Here is a 25,609-nt window from a genome sequence, read left to right as displayed (position 1 = left end):
TCTAATGATCCCTAGCATGGAATTTGTAGTGTGCATAGTACAAAACTAGATAATTAGTACAACCCATAACTGTGTAGATGCCTTGAGTTTACATGTTTCACAGCTTTGTAACCTGTAATGTAGAGCCGTTACACGCATTTTTTTGCTACACTATTTGACTTGAGTTACGAAAAATGACAAGTTATCTAAAAGTTTCATGTTAATTCCTACATAGTTGGCACTTATGTGAAGCTGTTCTGTCACTGAGTTTTGCAGTGCTCTTTAATACGTATTTTCCTTGCTTCACTGGCTTCCTAGACTTACTTCATGTCCTAATTTGTTATTTTTATAACATTCCAGAACACTGGTCTCGTATAAAAGATTTATTCGCCAGTTTTAAAATCACACACATCGTTTAAAACAGGCAGGTCATAACTTTAGAGGTGTTTCCAATGCAGCATTTTAAGGCCAGGGCTTCTGGCTCAGTCCTTTGAAGTCTCTCAAACACAGCATGGAAAGCTTTCACTGCATCCTTTTATTTCCCATCACAGGATATTTCCCTGAGTAAGACACTTTTTCTTAAATAAGACTTGTCTACCATTTAAGAACAGGTCTGCAGTGTCATTTCAGACAACTGCTGTGTACTGGAAGCAGAGATGTCTTTGGCCCAGGGAGACAGAGGCCTGTGAGCAGATCCAGGAGAACGAGGGTTTCCAAGACCTCATGCTGCCCCATCGATAGCTTCTTTGAGCAATATAGTCTCCTCTGCCTCTGCTTTCTGTGCTGTTACTTCAATATTCTTCAGACTGGACTGACCACTTTTCCACAAAAGGGACTTCTCATATTTGGTTTTAAAAAGCAGACCATGGCCTAAAGGAGCAAAAAGGGAAATAAATGTGTTTAAATAGCAGCTGAAGTGTTTGGAAATTGATACACGTAGAGAAATATGTCTCCCTGATGTAATATGATAGAATTAGAACAAACAAATGAGATTAAAAAGATATGGGTGAGTAACATCACTATCAGGTGAATCCTTCAACAGAATAGGCTGTGAAGGAATTAATAAATTGTCTTCAACAGAAGTCTGTGAAAGAAGGTTATTTCAGAGGATCTTGGGTCTCAATGAAAAAAATCCACTAAGCAGTTAGATCTCTCTAGGAGTTCTATAGGATTAACAGACTATTACCGAAGGAAGGCAATCTCAAAACGTATCTATCTTTATTGATGTAAAAACCATTGTAATCTTGGTAAACATTAATGCATTTTTGTAGTGGGAGGAAAAAACCGTGGAAAAATCCTGATGGTTGTCAAAAACCTAAGACAACGGCCTCCCCCTGCCCTCTGCTCAAACTAAGTGATGTATAAACTGAGAATGTTATTGCTGAAGAGCTGAAAGAGATAAGCCTAACATCTAGAAAACATACCAACAGGTATGTTATTTCTGGAAACTGGTACATTCTCTCAGGTGAAATAAATATTAAAAAGGCAGTGATCCAGAGATCCACACACGAATCCGTGTGCTTCCGTGTTGAACTATACAAAAAAGGCCTAATCAGAGATCCAAGTTTGACTTAAGTTTCTTCCCTCAAAAGCGTTCTGCTGCTCTGGAAACTGAGCTGAACTACACTTACCTGGACAATCTGCAGTTTCTCTAAAAGCCCTTTTCTTACAGCATCCTCGGCACAGATTAAACACACACTTGTTACCCTGGAAAAAAAAAAGATACAAGCAAATTCACTTATTTTTTTACACAGTAAACCCAAATTGCTAATATATATATGTGGATAAATATAGAAAGTATGCCTCTGGGCTGAATCAGGGTTTGAAACAACTCTCAGTCCCCAGAGTTCTGCAGAACACTTTTTGTTAACAGACTGCCATTTCACAGGGGGGGAAATGCCCCCAAATTTACAGTTCTGTCAACCCTATTAAGGGTGCAAGTCAGACTTTGGAAGACTTAAATGGAGGCACCATGTGGGTAGTCTGTCACACACCGGTTATTGGGATGAGCACCACCCCAGCAGGAAGCTGAATGGGGCAGCAGAGAGCAGGCAAAACCTGTTCTCCTTAAAGTCCCCTTTCAAATTTTCCTAAAAGAGCTTGAACCAAGGTTTGGGCACATCTCCACAATCCTGCCTTAGATACTTTATTTACGGCCAATGGCCAAAACAAAACAACACCACAAAGAATAAATTCCAGCATTCATCATTAACTCAGTCATTAACTTTAGGATCAATCAATGAACTACGAATTCTAATTGTGATGTAACAAAATTTTGCTACAACATGAGAGATGCAAAGTACATTATCTTTAAGTAAAAAATTTCATTGAAACCTAGAAAGAAGTGGCAGAATCAAATGACATCTAATGTTACTGTAGAATCTACAGCGTAATAAAATGTGAGCGACTGATTCAGGTTCACCCAAACCACAAAGGCACAAGCGAGCCTCCAGGGGTAGATGTTGAAATCTCCCCATTAATACAGCTGAAGGAAAGGCATTAAAGCGTGCTCTTGAAAAAGCCCAGCGGAACTTTCTCACAGTTATGATAGACAAATATGAAGCCATTCTAGCCTGTTATATTGAAATATCACACCAAGATATTTTATTTGCTTTACTTGTTCGACTTGATGTCCCCCCAACAGTCCATCTAAAACTCTTAGCTTTATTGTTAAAGCAAACTATTTTTGTTTTGGAATATTTTTGTTTTGGACCAGATGTTCCTCCTGACAATATGTTACCAAAGCCCCCAGAGCTCTTTTAAGGCCTGATCGAGTTTGGGAAAGAATCACTGCATCATCAGCATACATCAATAGTGGCAGCCTTCTGTTTGCTAATATAGGGGCAAAAGTATCCAATTTCTGTAAATGCTTAATTAAATCATTTACATAAAAATTAAACAAAAAAGGTGCAAGTATACACCCTTGTCTCACACCTTTTGTAGTTGGGATTGCTTTAGATAAGTGACCAATAGAGTTCAAATGAACACAGATAGAAGAGTTCTCGTGTAACTGATAAAGTAACAGTAAAAGCCGCGTATCAATTGATGTATTAGCCAATTTTGCCCACAATAAATTTCTAGAAATAGAATCAAAGGCTGAACAAAAGTCGGCAATTGCAGCAAAAGTGATCGTTTACCCAAGGAAATGTACTTTTCAATAATATGTTGCAGGATTAAACAATGATCTATAACTGCCTTAAAATCCTGCTGTTGGGTAAGGATCCTGTGGGCCAATCAATTATTTTGGCTGGATATCACTTCCTCAAAGCGATATTCTTTTTTAAAAAGCATATTCTCTCTCTTGGATCCCAAATATTCCAGAACTTGAACTATATAGCACACATGTACATGATTTATCATTCTTGAAATTTCTCTTCCAAGGAATGGCTTGAATCAAAGCCTGGAGATATAATTTTGCCATTAATGGGCACAGATACAATATTCTTTCCATTTATAAAGGGATATAATTGGTGTCTCTTAGCCTTTTCAACTGGATCACTGCATACAATATTGCTTGTACTTTTAGGCCTTATGTGGCAGCAGGAGGGAGCTACAGACAGCCTTTCCTAGGCATGCTTCTACAGAAATAGGATTTGTCATTTCTTCAGAGATTTAACGAGTATTATGTCAATGAGAATTACAAGAAGAACAAAAGATGAAGGCAGACCTACCTTTGGGTTTCCACACTGATCACATTTTGCATATTTAGCTGAAGGGGAAAAACAAAGATTTAGTGTCTGCATAGTTCAAATGGCCACTGATATGCAAAGAGCACGAGCACTGTATGTATTTGGGGGCTTGGCAGATGATTTCTGCACCACGATTTAAAAAAACAAAGAAAACAAAACATTGACAAGAGAAAAGGCTCAACAACGCAAGGAATTTTGTTGAAACTTAGGGAAACCCCTGAAAGTTGTCATCCTCTTAACTATAATAATGGGTTGGTTCAGTCGTCATGTAGAATTATTTTTTAAAAGAACAAGCTGAAGTAAAAGACGAGGCATGATAGGGATGGGAATTAAATAATGATTACAACTCAGCTTTCACTGCAGTAACTGCTATTGTACTTCAGGCAAAAAAAAAAAAAAAAAAAATCTAATACGGGAATCACAATGTTTTCCTCCTTCATGAAATCTCCATTTTATGACCTATGTTTCTATACGATTTCTTAGAAAAGTTCTTGAAGCTCTATTTGCATTATACATTTTGTAGTTATAGAAACTGAGTGAAGAGGCACCTTTTAAAGTGGTGGATCTCTTATATTAAGTAGGGGGAGAGCAATTGGACCTATCCAACCCCAGCACAGTATCCTTCCAGTGGCTGTTGCCAGTTATCTAGCTTAAGTTCCGTTTTAGATTGTGAGCCCTTTAGAGAGACAAGGAGCCATCTTTATTTATTTATCTTTCTTTCTATGTAAGCCACTTTGAGAACTTTTGTTGAAGAGCGGAATATAAATGGTGGTGGTGGTAGTAGAAAGGGTGTGGGCGGGAGGGAAAAGATGGTTTTTTGTATGGTAAAGTGTAATGAAAGCTTTTCTACACTGTTGCCTATTCAGTCAGGACTACAACACTTAATATATTACTACTAAGGCTGTGAGCTGGTTAAAGACATTTTAGTTGATTCAATCTGCACATGAGTAAAAACAAAACAGTTCTGAAGAAAAAAGTGGATTATCTTGGATAACATACATGTGACACAGCAGGCACCAGAGACATTTCCTCTTATGTGAGAGAGAAGTCAAAATGTCTCTGCTTGTCATCTACAGATTTTATGAATTTTTAAATTGAAGAATATTTTTAAACAAAAATTCTGCCCCATTAACTGGGGACACCTTAGTCAATGAGAAATGCTTTAGTATTAAACTAATATATGATTTGACAGAATAATGAAGCCTCTACACCTTACGTTTTAAAGATGGATCAAAGCTTTTATTGGGATTTCTCAATTTCTTCTTTTGTTTGTTCTTGGAGAGAGAATCTGAGTTCCCATCATCCTCATCCTCCAGAGCTCGTTTCCCCCGGGCATTTCCTTCCATCCCACTAGTGCCATTTTCCTTGCATGTCTCTTTGGGCCTGTGAAGGTTGAACATCAGAGTATTTAACACATATGGAAACTACTGGTTTCTTTACCAGTCCCACAGTTATAAAAGGTAAAAGGTAAAGTGTGCCGTCAAGTCAATTTTGACTCCTGGTGCCCACAGAGCCCTGGGGTTTTCTTTGGTAGAATACAGGAGGGGTTTACCATTGCCTCCTCCTGCGCAGTATGAGACAATGCTTTTCAGAATCTTCCTATATTGCTGCTGCCTGATATAGTACCAGCGGGGATAGAGGCCTGCATATGGTATGGATATCTTAGCAATAATAAAATAATGTACGTTGCTTAGTTGTGCTATGCTATGAAAAAAGCTAGAATTTTATTCTCATTACAGAACAGCCAGCAGTCTGAGGCTGCTTTGACAGACTAGGTCAGTATATGCAGGGCTATCAATAAGGAAGTTCACTCTCTCGAGAAATCTCAAACTGCATCAATACGTTAAAATCCTTCCCAAAAGGATTTCCCTTCTATATCCTCCCAGTGGCCGTTTTTGCAGCCCTAGCAAATAGAGGGGGCAACTTTCATTTATATAGCCTATTTTTATACTGCCCCAAACTTACGTCTCTGGGCGGTTTATGGCTCAAGTACATTACTGTCTAGCAGCCAGGCCTCCTAAAGCACTGTGTGTAAATAACAGCATGCTAGCCCTTTGTGACACAGCTTAGGATGCCATGGAAAGGGGTGATCAACTCTGGAAAGAGCAAGCCTTCAGGGTAAAAACAGAACAAAACGTATTTCAATTAGCACAGGCCTCTTAGCAGAACAGTCTGTGTTGCAGCGGGAGGGCAACTGCCGTTAGGGAAGGCAGTACGTGATTGCCATTCTCTTGCAATTACGCCACTCACCGTGCTGCTCTTGTTGCTAGTTAGGGTGGGAGGGGATGCCTCTCTGCCCTCTGTACTCACAGGCTTGCCAAGCAATCACTCAAAGACAGCAGATAATCAGCTTAATACGCAGGATGGAAATGCCCTAAACTTCACATGTTGCACAAGCTAGACTTTTACAGTCTAGAGACTCACCCTGGCCTGACGTACGGTTGACAGATCCAGTGGAAGAAAGGCAATCCTCCCTTTGGCTTCTCTTCTTCCTTCAGACTGGCTATTTCTTCCTATGAGTACAATCATAAACAATGACAAACAGTTTTCCTAAGGTCCCTCAAGTGCTGCCTGATATTTAGGGAGGGAGCAGAAGTGGAAGTTAGCATACCAGTTTGAAACTGAAATAAGCACAGTTCATGGAACAGATCTGCTAGTGCAACAGATACAGCCAAAAATTGTGTTGCCCGTCTTTCAAAGACACAGAAATGTAACAGAGGTTAATGTAGTGAGATTAATTAAATTAATTATTAATTATTAAATATTTATATACTGCTTTTCAATAAAAGTTTCCAAAGCGGTTTACACAGAGAAACCTTATCTTATCTGGTTAACAAAGTTAGGGTTTCTAAAAAGGATCTCTCCAAGAAAAGTCAGAGTTGTCCTGGGAGAATAAAACCTCTGCAGGTACCTGGCAATGCAACTTCAGCTCTCTGTTGACAGCCACAAGTCCTACCAGTGTCTTCACTTTAGCCAATTCATCACGCAGCTGCTGATGAACTTGCAGCCTGAGGAAAACCAACACACTGCGAGTTATTCTATTCCCCTTCCAAGGACTAAGGTGCAGAATACATTTTTAAGAGATATACAGACATATCCTGGATCCTATACTCTATGGATGAGGCTGAATTTCCCACTCTGCAATATGCCATAAAACCCAAACACCAGTATCAAGGAACAACTATTTAGTTCTCAGCCCCTGGACACCCCGTCCCCCATCCCAGCCAGCTTCTTCTAGGATGCCAAGGAAACGGTGATGAACTGCAGGATCACTTACGTGTGATGCCAAAGCTTGAAGAGATGAGCCCTGACATAGGACAGTGGGCAAGGATACTGCTGTACTATTTCCAGGTATTCCTCAGCCATCTCCCAGACTACAGGGTTTCTTCCCTCAAATAAAGCTGGATTATGAAGATTGCCCTCTAAGGGGAAAAAGCAAGGAGGTCTTCAGCATTTTGTTCTTGGCCGATACAGCAAATAAGATGCCCAGCCTTGTGCTTTTCTTGTAATGCTAATGCAAGGGCTGGTGTTGGGGGTCTTTGCAAGGGAGAAATGGCAGGCACTGTGGAGATGTTAATCTCTCCTCAGTGGTTATTTTAGCTCCTCCCACCTCCAGCAGGCTCAGAAACTGAAAGTAAGCCTTGTGGGCAGTGTGTGTGGGGGTAGGATCTGCAAGAGAGAATATGTGGGCATGGAAACAGTGAAGCACCCCCTCCTGTCTGCCAAGTCTCCCTTCCAAGTGTCTCCATGCTTGTGTTAGCTTGGCCAGTGTGGGTTTGGGAACAGGCATTTGCTGAGTTAACATGTAGTTCTGCTCTCTATCACACAGATTTGTTTATAGGAAAATCAATGCATTTTCTAATTTGTTTTATTTGTATGTTGCCATTCCTGAAAAGAATTCAGAGCAGCATTTCAGCCTCATCATACCACAGTGCAGATAGTTAGGCTCAGCTATACTGATTTGACTGAGGCCACTCACTAAGGTTCATAGCGGAACCATGTCCTTTTGTCCAAAGTAGTGGACCACCTTGACTCTCCAAAATAAAGGCCTAAGCAAGACTTGGGTCATCTCCTTTGCTACTTCTCCACAACCTTCAAGCCTTGAATCCATTATGTTGAAGGGAATATAGCTCACTCAAGAGCTTGGCAATAAGTTAGGTTGCTTACCTGTAATGGGATCTCTCTAATGATCCATGTTCATGCATAACTGGGTCTTCTGCGCTTGCACAGTAGTCCTGTGGAGGAATCCATGGCATTCTGAAGCATGTGGGCAGTGTCTATTAAAATAGGTGGGAGAGCGCCTTCCCTCTCAGTTCCCGAATTGGCCACTGCTATGCGAGGAAAGATTAAGTCTGGCAGAGCCCAGGTAAGACAGGTAGCAAACACACTGTGGATACCTGCTAGCAGTGGCATAGGTTGGATGGGTGTTGTAAGTGAACATGGATCACCAGAGAGATCACCTGTTACAGGTAAGCAACCTGGATCCCGATCCCACACTTGCCCTTGAGCAGAAATGTTGACATTTGGCATTGACTTGGATAGCAAATAAGTCTACTCAGGAGGTGCCCCAGCGGTGAAAGAGGACCTGAAGAACTGTCCCATTCAGCTCTAATTCGTGTAGAGCTGAGAGAGTGAGGTCCCTGCTCTGAAAGTCTGTCAGGGTGTTGTTGACCTCCTTGATATGGAGGGTCATGAGGTGAATGCCATTAGACACCAGCTTGTTTAAAGATAGACACTGTGCTGCCCTGGTGGTTTATACAGATGACTGCCGTGGTGTTGTCCAGTTGGATTTGAACTATACGGCCTTGCAGAACAGGGAGAAATGCTTTTAAGGCTAGTAAGACAGCCAAGAGCTTGAGGAAGTTGTTATGGAGCTCCTGCTGTTCATTCCATTGGCCTTGAGCCCACAGAGTGCAACAGTGGGCCCCCCAACCCTGAAGGGAAGCATCTGTGGTCAGTGTAACAGATGGGGAATGAAGGTAGAAGGAAATGCCTTGAGATAGTAATTGAGGCATCGTCCACCACAGAAGAGTGCATGACATGAGATGGTCTTGTCAGCCATTTGGTTTGTTTGTCTAGGTTCGGGTGAAACATGGAGAGGAACCACAGCTGTAGTCTGCACATCTTCAAAAACGTGCGTAAGTAACTGTGGCCATGTAGGAGGCCATCAAGTCTAGGAGGCGTTGGATGGAGCGAGCCGTCTGTCTTGGAGCAGCCTGAAATGTGGGGATCAGGTTGTTTTATACCTGTATATACAAGTAGGGAGTCAAATTCAATGGCATAGCTGGAGAAGACTATACTCAACACCCAGGCATTAGATGTTATGGGACACCAGGAGGGAAGGTGGTTAGGAGTGGGGTGCAACCTCATCATCAAAAGGACTGCTTAGCTTTTTGAGGTTGCCAATGATGCTGTTGGAAAAGCCATTTTGAGTAAAATTTTGAAGCGTGCCTGAAATCCCATCGCTCTTGAGGTTTGGACTGGTATGGCTGTCTGTTGTAGGTAAGATACCTTTGAGAGAACAAAGACCATTGTGAAGATGGAGCAAAGGTCTTAGTGGTGAAGTGCAACTTCTTAAGCTTCTTCATGGTCTCATCTGTGTCAGCCAAAGAGAGATCCTCACCAAATGGTAAATTCTCGATTTTGTCTTTCAAGTTGGACTTAAGTGGGGTCAAATGCAGCCAGGCATGGCATTAAAGAGACACAGAGCCAGCCAGCATCCTACACTCTGTTTCCGTCAGGTGCTTAGGTGTTGGTGAGTTAGGTCCACTAATTTAGGCAAGGCCGCCATAGACTTGGAGTGAAACGTCAGGCAGGTCAGGTGAGTCTGCTTTAAGGCCATCTCAGAGAGAGTGATGGAACTCCTCCATGCACATCATATTGTTGGCAATCTTTAAGGACAGGCACGGTAGGCAGAGTAATATCTCCTGCCCATGGCATCAAGTTTGCAGCCCTCCTTGTCCACAGGAGCTGAGTGCTTGTGGCCTAACTTAGACTGTAGAGCACAATCTACAACAAGGAGAATTCAGTGTTTAAATAAAAAGGGTCAGGAAGCCTCCTGCAGCCTGTACAGACTTTCCAGTCTCTTTGAAGCTGTAGTCTAATTCACTGGAGCATCCCACGAAAACTTAGAAATGCCAACTAGAACAGGCAGCGCTATAGGTTGAGTGGCTCTGGTAGTAGCAAGGAAGTCATGGATTGCGCCTTTGACTTCTGGAGCTAAGGTCTGTATCTCTAAGCCCAAGGCCTTGGCCATTCCCACCACCTGAACTCAACTGAATCCAGTTTCCTCAACAGGTGAATCAGATGAGAGGGACACTCACTTGATGGTCAGGAGATGTGCCAGATGAGTTCTCAGTCTGTAGATTGCTTGTCAGATGAGGTGGAGGAGTTATATTTACCATCAGAGAGGGCCTGGTCTTTTGAAGGGTGTACGGGAGTTTGAGGCTGCACATCTCCCCATACTGGTGACTGTGTTGTGGGCAGAGCATGAGCTGGCAGAGCTGCAGGGGTAGCAGGGCACTTGAAGGCCTCAGAAGGAGGCTTCTCTTTAGGAGCAGGTGATGTGGACTCCGAGAGACGTCCTCGTAGTTTCATGGTCTTCCAGCAGCGGTAATCTTCCAAGTCATAGGCCCAGGTGAAGTGAAGCGAATTGGGTCCCTATACCTGCCATGTTCACGAACATGGGTCCAGTGCACCTAGAGAGCTAAGGCAATTTAATGGACAAACTGGTAGATGTGTAGCAGAGTAATGATAATGCTCCCTCCTCAGGTAAACTGGTGAGCACCTTGGTGTGTGATGGACTGGTGAGGCTGAAGGAGTCTTGGGTACTGAAGAGATGGAATGGGCATCCTTGTCATTCAGGCCCTCTGTCAGTGGGAACCCTTTAAAAGGTTAGGCGGACGGGGTGGTGGTTTTGAACCCCATAAGAGACTCTAACTGGTATTGAGAGATGATGGACGAAACTGGAGAAGGATCCAGTAGGGAGCGATGGCACTCCTTGACAGAACCCAAGCCACCTCCCCAAAGGGAGTGGCCAGGAAGCGATGTTGGCGAGATGATAGTTGGAGAAGGTGGTTGTGCTGGCACTGGGGAGAGTTGAACAGCTGACGTTGACAGTGTCAAGTGGTTGTCAGAAGAGGTCTTAGCAATAGTAGATGTTAACCATGGTAACATGTCGATGTTGGTAGAGTTCTCTTGACTGGAGGTCCTGACACTGAGACAAGTGATGTCGATGGTGTCGAAGTCAGTCAAGAGCCTTGAAACGTATTAATGGCAACCAACATCAATGTTGACTTCGATGTTGAAACTTGGATATGTCCAGGGGCTGGAGAAAATGTTGCTCGAGGCTGGGCAGTTGATGTTGAAGGGGTGTGCAGTGTAAATGCAGCAGCAGCATTCAATGTCAGCTTTGATGTCGAAGCAGATAGATGTTGACCCTTGGATTCGGGCTGGCCAGAAACTTGAGAACTTTTTTTTCGTCACTCTTCTCAAGGGAAGCAGATTTTTAAAATGCCAGGTTATCGGGGTGTTTGGATGAGGTTGACACCCAAGCGATTGATGGGATGTCAACTAGGGATGTGCACGAAGTTCTTTCGGCACCGGCGGGGGTAGTCCTTTAAGGGCAGGGGAGGGTGCACTCACCCCTCCCGCCGCATATCCCCCGCCGGTGCTCCGTCACTTTCAAGCCCCTCGGGGCGGCAGCGTTCCTCCCTGCTGCCCCGTTTTCATCATCGGCTGGAAGAAGTAACCGCGCGTGCGCCCGTCACGCGTGCGCACCCACATGGCAGACGGGCGCGTGTATGCCCGCAACGGGCGCACGCGCGGTTACTTCTTCCAGCCACTTCCGGCCGATGACGAAAATGGGGCGGCAGGGAGGAACGCTGCCGCCCCGAGGGGCTTGAAAGTGACGGAGCACCAGCGGGGGATATGCGGCGGGAGGGGTGAGTGCACCCTCCCCCGCCCTTAAAGGACTACCCCCGCCGGTGCCGAAGCACCGAAATGGCCCCCGGAGCCAAAACGTTTCAGAGGCCTCCATAATGGTCTCCGAAACGTTTTGGGCACAAGCCTAATGTCAATGGATGATATTGATGGGCTCTGCGTTGGCATTGGGGTGTGTGTGTGTGTGTCAGAGTACAGTCTCGTAGAGAGCAGCCTGAAGTCCAAGTTCTCTTTTTCTCATTTGTTTGGAGAATGAAAGGCAGATTCATAACATTCACATTATGATTCTCTGCCAAACTTGGCACTCCTCATGCCAGTCAGAGAATGGGAGAGTGCCTCTGCAGGTCTTGCAGTGTTTAAAACTTTTTCTTTCTTTTTTTACGTCCATGAGGTAAAGAGTAGTTGAGCCAGGCAGAGACAAAACCAGAAAAACAAAGAATTACCAAAATTGAAGAGAGATCTGAAGGGAGGTTGAGGGGCAGGCCCAAGTAAAAAACTGATAAGGGCACAAACTGACCAGAATAAAGGGAGATCCAAAAGAGTATCCAAGAAACCAGTCCAAGAAGTCAAGCCGAAAAATCAGTCTAATAACTATTCTTTCCACAGAAACAAGCGAGGGAAAAAGGAGCAGAACCTTCACATTGCAACAAGTGTGGCAGATGAAAAGGAACTGAGAGGGAAGGCACTTTCCCACCTCTTTTAAGGGACGCTGCCCATGTGTCTCAGAATGCCGGAGAGTATCTATCGGAGCTATGGATTCTTCCATGGAACTACTGCGCAGGCGCAGAAGACCCAGTTGTGAGGGAGCATGGATCACCTCAGATATCCATTAGTTAAACAATTGTTGATTCCATGTACTTTTGTTCCTCCCTGTTTAATTAAAATAGAAGTAGATCTTATATGTATGGTCAGCTCTCTTAATAAATAGTATTATGGGCCAAAACATTAGCAAGCACCCCTACCTCTCTTTTTTTTAAAATCAGTGTATTATCCTGGACTGTCCAGGATTACAGCAAAGAAAACTTGCTCATATTCAACATATTCTTGCGTAAGGCCCTGAAGACTTCTAAAGAAAGAATCTGCTCAAGAGAGCCTATGGGAAGACTGTGTGGAAGGGCTTATTCTTCATGCCATGGGGAAAGTAGAGGAATTAATTCTGCAGGAACTCACTAAGGGAATCTAAGAGCTTGTGAAAAAAATGAATAACTGGACAATGAGCATCACAGATGTAGCATTTAGCCTCCCTACATAGACAGATGTAGGGAGGGTTATGGCAGGATCACTTGACCCAACCAAGATGCAACTGGGAGGTATCAGAGAGCTGTTCATATTTTCTTGGGTAATTTGTTCCACTACTCTGGCGAGACCAGCCCTATTGTAAGACCCACTGGCCTCCATTCTGAAGCCTTTTACATTTCTGCCACTTAAGTCAATTAGATGAAGCCTGCAAATTTTCTTAAGGCCTAGAACATAATTAAAAACCACCACCACCACCAATCACATAACCATATTTCGGAGCAAGACCATTCAACAATATTTGAACCTGGGCTTTATCACCAAAACAGAATCTGGAAAGAGAAGCTGTCTTTTCCTACCTGCACTCATGACCCCCTGAACTCCTGTCTTCTGCATACACTGTTCCACATCACTGAGGTACTGGATGTTTCCATTTGCAAACACAGGGATGTTTACAGCCTTTCTGTGACAGCAACAATATGTACAAAAAGGAATAAATCAATAAAACCAGGAACTCTAAACGTGCTGAAACTAAATAAAATATTAACTTATAAAGGGCCAACTTAATATCTTAAAACAACTTATGTAACACCCTGCCCCACCACAGCATGCATTTAGTCTAAATATTTAGTTGTGGGATGAAGACAAATTGTTCCCGCACATGCTACTTACTAGTACCTTACCTCACAGCCTGTATATGTTCCCAAGAGGCCACACCAGCAAGAGGTCCCTTCTGTTCTTTAGTACGACCATGGACAGTCAAGAGCTAGAACAGAGTTGTATTTTTTAATGTATGTAGGTCAGAACATCTAGAGAAATATTATTATTATTAACTTGATTTCTATACCACCCTTCCAAAAATGGCTCAGGGCGGTTTACTGAATATTGAATATTTACTGAATTACTGAATATTGCTTCTTCCTACTTGGTTTGCATGTGAGATGTAGTAGGATTTCTTGCATCACATATTTCCAGTTCAAGAGAAATCTTCCCATTTCAGGTGCTATGTTAGGGACTTGAGACCTTTTGAACTCTAAACTCTTCACTACTAGCATGGACATTTCTCAAGAAACTGTACATTGAGTTCATTTTGTAAGCACTCTCTCTGATTAAAATTAATCAAGAATAAAGCCAAAACACTCAGAAACATCAATTGGTACAAAATGCAACAGCTAGGTTTTTGGAGGAATTGCCTATTGGGAGAAACTTGCATGAAACTACACTGGTTACCTATTTGCTTCTGGGCTCAATTTGAGGTGCCGATTATCACCTTTAAAGCCATAAATAGTTTGGCTACCTTATGCCTTCTCCCATATTTGTCTTTTCATATCTCAGGTCATTAAATGAGGCCTTACTCTGGGTGCCCTTGACAAAGGCACAGGGGGCATCAAAAAGGAGCGGGACCTTCTGAGTGGTAGCACTGACTTTGAAGAATGCCCTCGCCACAGAGGACCAACATTATACACTTTTTGGCATATTATTAAAACCTGGCTCTTCCATTATACTTTTGGGGGAGGTTGAAGTGGGTTGATCACTTGTGCCTGCTGGCTAGTTTTTGTAGCTGTATTGGCTGGCATTTTCTGTTGCCATTTATTACTGCATATTTTAATGTTGCTTTTTTGGTATATATTGTTGATTTGCGACTGTGTTTTTATGATTGTGAGCTGCCTTAGCATGGTTATGACAAAAGACGGCATATAATTTAATAAAATAAATAATATATTTGTATAGAACTCTAAATATAATTAGAAAAACAAACTGCTGCTGGATTCCTGTTCCTACAGCCAAGGTGCAATAAAACATGGCAATGCTCTATTTCTCCAGAGTTATTGGCTCCCCACCCCCCGCCACACACAGGGCAATAGGGCTGTGCGAGCTATCTCAATTTGAACCAGGCTTGATGGGCCTGGGGTTGAACCGGACTGGCCTTGGCCAGTCCGAGATCAAGTTTATCTGAGCTGGTTCAGAGCAATACTGGTAAAGCAATACTGGAATAATGAAATCCTCACTGGATTCCCCTTTACCAATAGAGGAGCAGGGGGGCTGTCCTAAGTATAGAGGGGGCGCCAGGAGGGGAGTAAATCTGTCTTCACAAGTACAAGCTGTGGTAGGGGCAGTTCCCCCCACCCCTGCTGGCCTCCCCCAAGTAGCTTGGCCAGCGATGGCCCAATTCAGGTCCCTGTGCAAGTGCGGGGGCCATTTTAGTGACCTCCGCACATGCACAAAGGTCATTAAAATGGCCCCCGCATGTTCGCAGAGGCCCGAATTGGGCCACCGCCAGCCTGAGCTACTCAAGGAGAGGCCGGCGGGGATGGGGGAGCCCCGCCATGGTTTGTACTTGTGAAGACAGATTTACTCCCCCTTGCCCCTCTATATTTAGGACAGTCCTCCTGCCCCTTTACTAATAAAGGGGAATGCTCACCAGATTCCCTTTTACCAAATATAGCTTTGAGCTAGTCAAACCAGCTTGGGTCAAACTCTAACCAGATCTGGCTCAACCGAGCCAAAACCAAACCGTGCTAGGTCGGCTTGAATCTGGTTCGGATTTGAGCTGAACTGGCAAAACCGGTTCTGTGCACATTCCTACAGGGCAAAGCATCTTGCTTACAGTTTGTTTAAAGACAATGACCTTTCAAAGCTGCCAGGAGATGGGCACAGGAGATGCTTATACCTCTTTCTCCCCTCCCGTATTTAATACAAGTCACCAAAGCTTCTTTGAGTTACTGTACATGTTTGCTTCATTTAAGAATATTAGAGTTCTGAAATTAATAGCAATAGCAATAGCAATAGCACTTACATTTATATACCGCTTTATAGCCGGAGCTCTCTAAGCGGTTTACAATGATTTAGCATATTGCCCCCAACATTCTGGGTACTCATTTTACCGACCTCGGAAGGATGGAAGGCTGAGTCAACCTTGAGCCCCTGGTCAGGATCGAACTTGTAACCTTCTGGTTACAGGGCGGCAGTTTTACCACTGCGCCACCAGGGCCAAGAAACAAGGAACATCTGACTTCTTACTTGGCAACCAGCCTCCTCCAGCAACTGGGCATATTTCACAGTCTTGCCAATTTCTGGGAAAACACGGATTTTGCACGTGATTGGAACAGAGAGCTTCTCATTAGCCAATATAACTGGAAGAGAAAAATGAAAATTGTGAAAGAGCATGAAAAGGTGAAAGTGGCAGCACTCGTCACCAAATCTACCCCTTGTACTGCTTTGTCTACTACACAATGAAGTAGGAAAGAAAAATAGAAAGTCGAAAATCTTTTTTTCAAATTATGGCCCCAAATACTGAACATAATATGCTGAACATAATAATAAAATACTGAACATAATATCACAACATAATATGTTCCATGGAACAGAGTATTTTATGCAGCTTTTCAAGAGGTTTCCTTTTTCTTTTTATTATTCTCACAACTTACTAGCTCCACCTTCCTTTCTTCACTACCTTTATAGTTGCTAACATACACCTTGCCTGAAGTGACCTCTAAAATACACTGGTTGGCATTTGGACTAAATTACTCCAAGGAAACCCTTCTAGAATTAAGTAATCCTTTAGAATAAATCCTGAGTAGTACTTTTGAGTCATTTAGTCTGGATGTCAGTCCCTGCCTTTTTTCCTTCATGATAAGTATGAATTCAAATACACCTATGCCGGAAGATGCAGTGCATTTGTTACATTCATTTCCTGCCTTTCCTCCCAAGAACGTTGTAGTGTTTTAGCCTCACAACAATTCTATGTAGGTAGGATAGGTTGAAAGAGAGTAACTTGCTGAAGGACAGTTAGTTGCCAGCACAGTTGAATGGGATGCCCATATTTATTTATTGGTTATATTTTGATACTGCCCCATCTATTAGCAATGGGTGGTTCACAATAAATAAAAGACATAACCCATTAAAACCAGTAAAATGATCAGAAACTAACATAATATAAAACAGTTATGTCAGTGTATTCAAGACCAATGCATTGCACTATAGGTTAGACGTGATATTAGGGATGATCAACCTGGATCTGCACTAGACTGCACTGAAGCCCGCCTGCCCACCCCAGTTCCAATTGCTCCAGAACTTTTATTAGAAGCCACATTACACACAACTGGATTACACATTATGTGTCCCTGTAAACAACAGCTTTCAGCACCAATGAGCAGATAATATCCTACTGAGGGAAGGAGGGCAGCTACTCTAAAGCCTGCTCCATGATTATTTTCAGAGCCACTGAACACATGGAAGCAGCAATTATACATTTCATGGAAACCCAGCAATAACCGCTAAGTAGCTGCCCACATCTGTATGTTGAACATAGCAGCAGATTTGCAAGCAGCTGGAAGCTTGCAATGGGCTGTGCCATCCTATGTGGGGTGGGGGAAGTCCCTTCCTGTGCATGATATGCCTTTGTGTAAATGCTACAAAGCACAAATAGAACCATTTCCCATTTATTCTGTTGCTCCTTGCTCAAGAGCCTCAGGAACGTACTCATTCTCTGAAGAAGGTCCCACTCCTCCTGCAGGAATGCTCCATAGTGACCTACAAAACAAACACACACACACACAGAAAATAGCAAGTTGTGGACTAGTTAAGACAGCAGGACCACTGGTTTCTATACAAAATCATTAACTACAATGTAGGCCCACAGAAAGGTTTGTAAAAGCAGGGAATGATAATCCTAACTTTGCTTTCTAAAATGTATTCACAAGATAAACAAGGTATCCTCCCATAGTTCATGCCAGAACTCTTCCTCTACCAGACAAGTACGTCTTAGCCTTTATGCTACTTTCTTTGCTTCCTAAATATTATTTTGAACTAGGGCAATACATGCAGCTTGTCTATAAGGCAGCTGATCAGGATATTCCTTAAGGGAACATTTTATTTTAAAGTTTTGTTAAGAGGTTTAACAGAGTGATTAAAACAGGTTTGCACACACCTCTCTTTGCAATCATCTGTGGACACCCCAAATTCAGGTCAATAGCATCACAGTAATCTTGAGCCAGCAAGGCAGCCTGGACGAACACTTCTGGGTCATTGGCACAGAACTATGAAAAATGTATATAAGCCAGATGTCAATTTAACTCCAAAGTAGCAGAACTATTCTTGAGTTTTTAAAATGGCAGAGGACTATTTATTTATTTAAAATTTTCTTATATACCACCTCCTCCAAGACTCTAGGCGGTGAACAAAAATACCAATAACAATTAATTAAAACAACAACAACAACAACAACAACAACACTTGGGCATTCTCCAGGCTGATAACATCGCACACACTGAAGTTAAAAGAAAAATTGGAAGTGAATACATCAGGAGAGTTGGAAAAATCCTAAAGTCCAAACTCAATGGCGGGAACACCATACACGCCATAAACACCTGGGCTATACCTATTATCAGATACACTGCAGGAATAATAGACTGGACCCAGGCAGAGCTAGAGATGCTAGATCATAAGATCAGGAAAATAATGACCATCAATCATGCTCTGCACCTCCGCAGTGATATAGATAGGCTATACAACCCCCGCAGCTCAGGTGGAAGAGGAATGCTGCAAGTCCATCAAACAGTAGATGAGGAGAAAAGAGGCCTTGAAGAATATATAAAGGACAGTGAAGAAGTTGCACTTAAAATGGACAATAACGAGAAACTATTAAACACCAATGAAACAAAGCAGGCCTACAAGAACGAACAAGTCAAGAACCGAGCAGAAAAATGGAGAAATAAGCCCCTGCATGGTCAATATTTGCACAATATAAGTGGAAAATCAGACATCACCAAGACCTGGCAATGGCTTAAGAATGGCAACTTGAAGAAAAAAACAGAGGGTTTAATACTGGCTGCACAAGAACAGGCACTAAGAACAAATGCAATAAGAGCCAAAGTAGAAAAATCAACCACAAACAGCAAGTGCCGCCTTTGTAAAGAAGCAGATGAAACACTGGACCACCTAATCATCTGTTGTAAAAAGACTGCACAGACTGACTACAAACAAAGGCATGACACTGTAGCAAGGATGATACACTGGAACATCGGCAAAAAATACAAGCTACCTGTAGCCAAGAATTGTTGGGACCATAACATTGAAAGAGTTGTAGAAAATGAAGATGTAAAAATATTATGGGACTTCCGACTACAAACAGACAAACATCTGCCACACAATACACCAGATATAACTGTAGCTGAGAAGAAATAAAAACAAGTTAAAATAATCGATATAGCAATACCAGGGGATAGCAGAATAGAAGAAAAAGAAACAAAAAACAACAAAATACAAAGATCTACAAATTGAAATTGAAAGGCTGTGGCAGAAAAAGACCAAAATAATCCCAGTGGTCATTGGCGCCCTGGGTGCAGTTCCAAAAGACCTTGAAGAGCACCTCAACACCATAGGGGCCACAGAAATCACCATCAGCCAATTACAAAAAGCAACTTTACTGGGAACAGCCTATATTCTGTGATGATATCTATAACAACAACAGCAACAATACTGATAATAAAATTCAACCATCCCAGGTCCTTGGGAAGGACTCGATGTCTGGATAAAACAAACCAGTCAATAACACCTGTCTGACTGTGTAAAACAACAACAACAACAGTTGTTGTTGTTTACACAGTATTTTTTATTATTATTAAAGGGCAAACGCCTGGCGAAACAGGTTGAGGGGCCTTAAAAACAGCCAGGGAGGGGGCTGAATGAATCTGGGGTGGGGGAAGAGTGTTTCAAAGAAGAGGGGCGGCCACACAGAAGACTCTTCTATGGGCCCAAGCACCACACACTACACCAGGGCCTGGGACCCTAAGGAGGGCCAGCTGAGAAGACCTCACAGGTTGGGATACAAACGTAGGTTGGGATACAAATGTGATAATACCATACAAATTAGAGTCATCATTACCTCCAAGATGTTAATGCATCCATTATTTTGCCTACCTGGCAATTCTCCTGTTACTACCTCATATCTTGGCGGCACACATTTCCTATTACCATTACATTATTACATTGTTTCTCCCACATTCTCAATGGGTTAAAATGAAAAAACACCCCAACACACAGGGCTTTTGGTAACACAAAGTAGCATTATGCTTTGGGGGCATTCTTTGTGACCCCCCATTCTGCCTCCAGCCCCTTCTCACAAGTATTCCTGTTTAATTTGCCAGCTTCAGCCTGGTCACACCATATTTTAAGAATGCTCTGTTTCATAATGGTATAGCGACAGCTGTCCAAGCCAGGCTGCACCAATAAAAATGCCATCTTATTTCGCAGTGACATGTTAATAAAAGGTAGTGGTGCAAGCACAGCAACTCTGAGTCTAAGAAGTTTGGAATGCATGAAACTCTGTCCGGGAACACACATATCATGATGATTAAAAAAAAAAAAGGTTTTCATAAAGAACATAACATTTAATCAGATAATGAAAACTCTACTTATACTTTCATTATCCCAAGGCTTGTGCATATAGGAGACAAGATAACATGGAGAATGAAGACAAACAGGGAAGTTATGGACAGTATACTACTGCAGCATATTTGTCCTAGACTCTAGAGTGACATTCGAAATAAAACGAATGGAGTCTACTTTCTACTTTTTCTCCACTTGGCAACTTTTACTTATGACCCCTTTCCCCATGTGTTGTTTATTCTGTTTGTATCTGGCTGTCAGCACCGGGGTTACAAAAGAGTTTTTCCTGGACTTTAAGTGGCTGCCATTTTGAAACATGGCAAAAAGGCCAAAAATACCCTCATTGGACACCCCAGGACCCTCTCCCATGTGCTGTGAATTTAGTTAATACAGGGCTATCAGCACATGGGTTACCAAGGGAGTTGTCTATACTTAAGTAGCTGCCCTGTTGAAACAGTATGGCAGATCAACAAAAAAATAAATACCCCTGTTGGGATCCCCTAGAACCTCCTCTCATGTGCAGTGTATTTGGTTTGCACTGGACTCTAAAAATTATAGGGGCCAGTGTGCCCTCTAACAGGGATTCTCAGATGTTGATAACTAAAACTCCCAGCATCCCCAGCTTCAGTGGCCTTTGGTTGGGGATTCTGGAAATTGTCAACAACATCTGAGAATCCCTGTTAGAGGGAACACCGATAGGGGTACACACACTGACAAGCTGATCTCATAAGCCTTCTTCTCTTTAGAAAGTAAGCTAAAAGGCTGATATGAAAAAATGAGAAATAATCATACAAACATATTTTAAGAAACATTTCTATCACCCCATTGCTCATGGAATTTTCTAGAAGAAGTCTCAATGACTGAACACAGACGAAAGGTATTTGGCTTACTAGATACAGCTTGCATATAAGATTACAGGGTATGTGGTATTGACCAAGCACACAGAACAATAGATATGAATCATATCAACATGTTTTTGTTTATTTTTAAAAAAGCAACTTGTTCTTCGCATAAAGGTAAAGTGTGCTGATGAGTCAGTGTCAACTCCTGGTGACAACAGAGCCCTGCGGTTGTCTTTGGTAGAATACAGGAGGAGTTTGTCACTGCCTCTTCCTGCACAGTATGAGATGATGCCTTTCAGCATCTTCCTTTATCGCTGGGAAACATACCAGCGGTGATTTGAACCAGGGCACAACTAAAATGATTTTTCAGTGGATACTGTAACATTGTTGCCATTTAAAATATATATATTTCCTAAAAGAGTTACTGTACCATCATGCAGGATGAAATGTCCCTCATTCCAAAGAGTATACAGTATACTGAGACAGAAAGCATATTGTTGCTATTACCTGCACGATCAAAGGTCTATCTTCAGCGCACACATCACAATACAAATTTTCCTTGCGATAATTGGCATCTCTGACAAAGACCTGAGCATGTAGCATAGGAGTGTAACACAGCTGGGCTCCATGGCGGCGGCTTAACAGTCTCCAGGCAAGTTCACTTTGATCCACCATAGGTGCAACCACAAAACGGGCACCTTGCAGTGTATTTTTCCAGAACTCAAAGCTCTTAAGTTTGGGCATCTTCCTCTGACTGGAAGGGAAAACAACAACAAATAGTCCTGTCTGGCACATTGATGTCAATTGATTATAAGAAGTGTATGGTACAAGCAGCAACTCTTATTTATGTGGCTTTTAGTTTTGTGCCATAAGCACCCTCAGTGGAATGGACAAAACACCAAGCCCCCCTCCCTCCCAAAAAAAGAATCAGTATAAGAAATATTTTAGGCTCTTTTTAAAAAAAATGCAGTGTAATGTGCAGTGCCAAAAATATACTTTGGTCTCTACTTTGTACTTATGTGGAGTAAATAGGAAATTTCTGTAGCAGAGCAGATCCCTACAGGTCCTATCCTCCCAACTATTGGCCATTGTAGCTAGGGATGTTGGGAATTATAACACTGTACAAAATTAGCTGGAGGGCTGAAGTTTTGCAGCTCTGTTCTTCTACAGGATTATTAGGCATCTTGTGTTTTGGAATACCCTGCTTTTATACAGGTCAGATACCACAACCTTGCAGGAGAGGTCTCCCAATGCCAAAGAATCCCTCATTTAATAATTTTGAACTGGTATATTGTAACAAAAAAAGATATGTGGTACAACCTATGCATGTTTACACAGAGGTAAATCCCAGTGCCTTCAGCACAGCTTACTCCCTAGTAAGTGCCTTGTTTTCATAACTTGCCAGGTCAAATGACACCTGATTTGTCTGGTATACCGTAGATTAGCAAGTACCTTTCAGAATAGGGACTGTATTAAAATAGTGCTACACAAATGGCACCAAATCATTTCCACTGCTATGTTAACCTCCACTTCATTCCTTGGATGATTTACATAGCAAAGTAGCAAAACAGGAGCAAACAGATCAAAGCGCCAAACTAAGTGACAATCATGTAGACCCTTGCTTAGTTAAGCTCTACCAGCAAGGCTGAAAAAAGAGCACATATTTCATTCCAATTAGTCTGTCACAGCAGACAATTTTGTAGCACCTTAAAGTTTTAAAGCTTCAGTTTAAGTTTTTATTGTATTTTAAAATTGTTTTATGCTATTGTTTTAATTAGTTTTATACTGTGAACCAACCAGGGGTATAACTACTATTAGGGAAGGGGAGGCAGCTGCCTGGGGGCCCCCACGCCTCGAGGGGCCCCCCAGAGGCAAGTCACATGTGAAGTGTGTGCACGTGTATCAGCGAGGGGCCCATTTTAAAATTTTGTCTCTGGGCCCACTCCAGCCTCGTTACACCCCTGGAACCAACCAAGGACTTTTTTTGTATGGGGCAGTATATAAATATACTAAATAAACAAACAACAAAGACTAACAGCATTACCACAAAAGCTTTCAACTATATCAACACCAGTCCAACACAGAGCATAAAATATATATACACATACACATACACATTTCCTAGGAACCAGGAAAGATAAAACTGTAAGCAACTGGAAGCTGCAATTTTACCAGTCCTGTTTAGAGAACAATCTTTCCATGAGATTGGTCCAATTTGGCTATAACAAGTTGAACATTTGATTTGCTGATTATGCTTTTATTGCCATTCTGTTAAAAATAGTCTATACTACTACAGAATGTTTAACACAACTAGAACGGGGCATACGTTTAATGAGAACAACAATCAACTAGATAAGAGGAAAGCAGCACCTTCTATGGAGAGAGCATATGGCTTTCCCTTCCCAATAAGGCGACAGGAGCCAGTTCTACGCTTCCTACGGAGCTGGAACAGAAGACACACCGCTCAGACAAGGACCTGCCAAGGCCAGAAGGCACCGTGGCACACCTTAGCCAGAGAGCATGCCCAGGAGACCACCAGCATCCATCAGGCAGCTTGCTCGCCGTGCTGCTCCAACTACAGACAGAGCTCCTTTACATGCGTGACAGCCCTCCCAAAGTGAGGCCAGGATCCCGCCCGGCCCGGCGGAGCTAGCTCCACAAATCCTTTACGCGAGCCTCCCTCCTTTCCCTCTCCCGACCGTACCTGATTCCCACGCTGGGGCTCCGGCCGCCCGCAGAGGCGCTGAGGCTGAGCCCCAGGCAGGGCACTTAGACACCCGGACGGCGCCTCCGCCATCCCACTCCGACCGGCAGGCGGGGTGGTGTAACTTCCAACCAGGCCCCTGCGGAAACTACGGCGCAGGCGGAAAGAGCCGGGCAGAAACTTGGTTCCTCCCGGTTCTCTCTTCGTATGCAGGCCTCGCACCCCGCTCTTTATTACTGCGGACGAGAAAGAGGAGAGAGAAGGAAGCGGAAAGATAACGCGCTCCATAGTGTCCTAGGAGGGACGTTGCTGCTGCCCACAGTCTCTTGGCGGCTGCTGCGGCTTGACTCATCACTGAGAGTGGTTAGTGTTGTAAACGGAGAGATGTGTGCGAGCAGGGACGCAGCAGACCCCCCCACACACACACCAATGCACTTGAGGATCCCCCCCCTCGCATTCACTGAACTCCCAGTCCCTTCCACCAAACCTGATGACCCATATCTCCAATCCCCAAAACGTCTTTCTCCCTCCAAAACGTTTGAGTGAGACGTTCCCAGTCTGAACTCCTGTGTGGCGCACAGTGTGTGCAAGAGGTTTATGGTAGAATCCCGTTTACCTAAACTGTTGGGGTTTTTTTGTTTTTTGTTTTGCACTGTTGCAGTTTGAATGTTAGGTGGCCTTGCCAAGCTGTTGCAGGCCGTTCCACCGTTCCGGCTGTGAAGGGGTTAATAAAAGTGCTCCAACCCGGGCTGTTCCGCTATTCCGTTTCATCTTTGACTGTGAAGAGGTTTACAATAAAAGTGAATTCTTGGAATTACCTCTTTGCTAAAATATTAGCACGCCAGTCTTTCCAACACACTGGTCTTGGGATCTCGTTTGATTTCTAAGAGGTCGTTCCGGCCGGTTCTATTTCGTTCCGGCTTTTACCAAGTTTTTAAGGAATCTAAGGACACAGTGCCTGTGAGTCTATGCAAAATATCTTTCTTCTAACAGGGAACTTTTGAATACCGCCTCTGAGAAACTTCCATTCTTTTTCTTTAAAACAAGCAAACAAACAAACATCTCATATAGAAAGTAAGTAAAGTGACCCTGCAGTTTTGTTTCTGGCAGTGGACCAGTAGGATGAAATTCTGGCCATGCAGGTGAAATGAAAGCTTGTGGACAATTTAGATGTGTCTTGAGCTCTCTTTATCAGTTTATCAGTTTAGTGATCCAGTCAGTGCCTAAGACATTTTGCTACCTGAAGGAGAACACCAAAAGTGCCCCCTTTCTTTACTTCCCTTCCCTTTCACTTTCTTTCCATTAAACTCACACCCACTCTTCCTTCTTTCAAATCTCTCCACCCACCTTCCTTTTTAAAAAAGCAAGTCACATGCACTTTATATTTGCTATGGGGAACGTATGTAAACTTAAGGATTTCCATTTGGTTCTCTTGTCAAGATACTTAAAAAGTTCACTTACAAATAAGCAATCTGCCCTTTAAAAGGAATTACGAACAGTAGCAAAGCTAGTAGGCAGCCTCTTGCAGTAATGCCCCAGAATTTTTAGAAATTTTAATGTATGTATGTATTAATCCAATTTGCAGTTGGAAATCAATAGGGAATCATTGAAAACAGGGGGTATGGGGGAATCGCGAATTCACCAACCGCAAAGATTTCTCAGATGGAACCCTCGTGGTTGGCAAGGGACGACTGTACACATACCTGAAACAGAGGCAGACACTGTAATCTTTAGACCCCTGCTAACTGAGCAAAGACCCCTACTAACTGAGCAATGAGGCACCTTTTTTTAAAGAGGTGATACTCTTCATTTAGCAGGGAGAGAGCAAC

The 25,609-nt window shown here is 42.9% G+C and overlaps 1 protein-coding gene across 3 annotated transcripts; it reads right to left on the bottom strand.

Moving 5' to 3' along the window:
• Positions 1-347: 347 nt before the first annotated feature.
• Positions 348-23,988, bottom strand: DUS1L (dihydrouridine synthase 1 like). Of its 3 annotated transcripts, XM_053289682.1 has the most exons (15): positions 23,781-23,988; positions 23,447-23,519; positions 21,584-21,830; positions 17,776-17,884; positions 17,328-17,378; positions 15,867-15,979; positions 13,529-13,611; positions 13,205-13,308; positions 6,946-7,090; positions 6,580-6,676; positions 6,093-6,181; positions 4,885-5,051; positions 3,651-3,688; positions 1,611-1,686; positions 348-849 (listed from the first exon to the last, which is right to left on the bottom strand). In XM_053289682.1, the coding sequence occupies exons 3-15, from the start codon at positions 21,818-21,820 to the stop codon at positions 701-703; spliced, it is 1,458 nt and encodes a 485-aa protein (XP_053145657.1). In that variant the 5' UTR covers positions 21,821-21,830; positions 23,447-23,519; positions 23,781-23,988; the 3' UTR covers positions 348-700. The 3 variants fall into 3 exon arrangements, with proteins under 3 accessions (XP_053145657.1, XP_053145656.1, XP_053145658.1); XM_053289681.1 differs by lacking the exon at positions 23,447-23,519; XM_053289683.1 differs by lacking the exons at positions 17,328-17,378; positions 23,447-23,519.
• Positions 23,989-25,609: the final 1,621 nt, after the last annotated feature.

This window comes from Hemicordylus capensis, chromosome 2 (genome assembly GCF_027244095.1).
Source record: "Hemicordylus capensis ecotype Gifberg chromosome 2, rHemCap1.1.pri, whole genome shotgun sequence".
NCBI classification, from domain to species: domain Eukaryota; kingdom Metazoa; phylum Chordata; class Lepidosauria; order Squamata; family Cordylidae; genus Hemicordylus; species Hemicordylus capensis.
This window is presented reverse-complemented; position numbering and strand designations above follow the sequence as displayed.

Excerpts from the sequence above, each read along its gene's own strand:
- DUS1L (XM_053289682.1), bottom strand. The coding sequence starts at position 21,820 with ATGCCCAAACTTAAGAGCTTTGAGTTCTGGAAAAATACACTGCAAGGT. Across the intron at positions 1,687-3,650 it reads ATCAGTGTGGAAACCCAAAG|GGTAACAAGTGTGTGTTTAA; the intron begins GTAGGTCTGCCT and ends TTTTTTTTCCAG. Across the intron at positions 850-1,610 it reads AGAAACTGCAGATTGTCCAG|GCCATGGTCTGCTTTTTAAA; the intron begins GTAAGTGTAGTT and ends TTGCTCCTTTAG.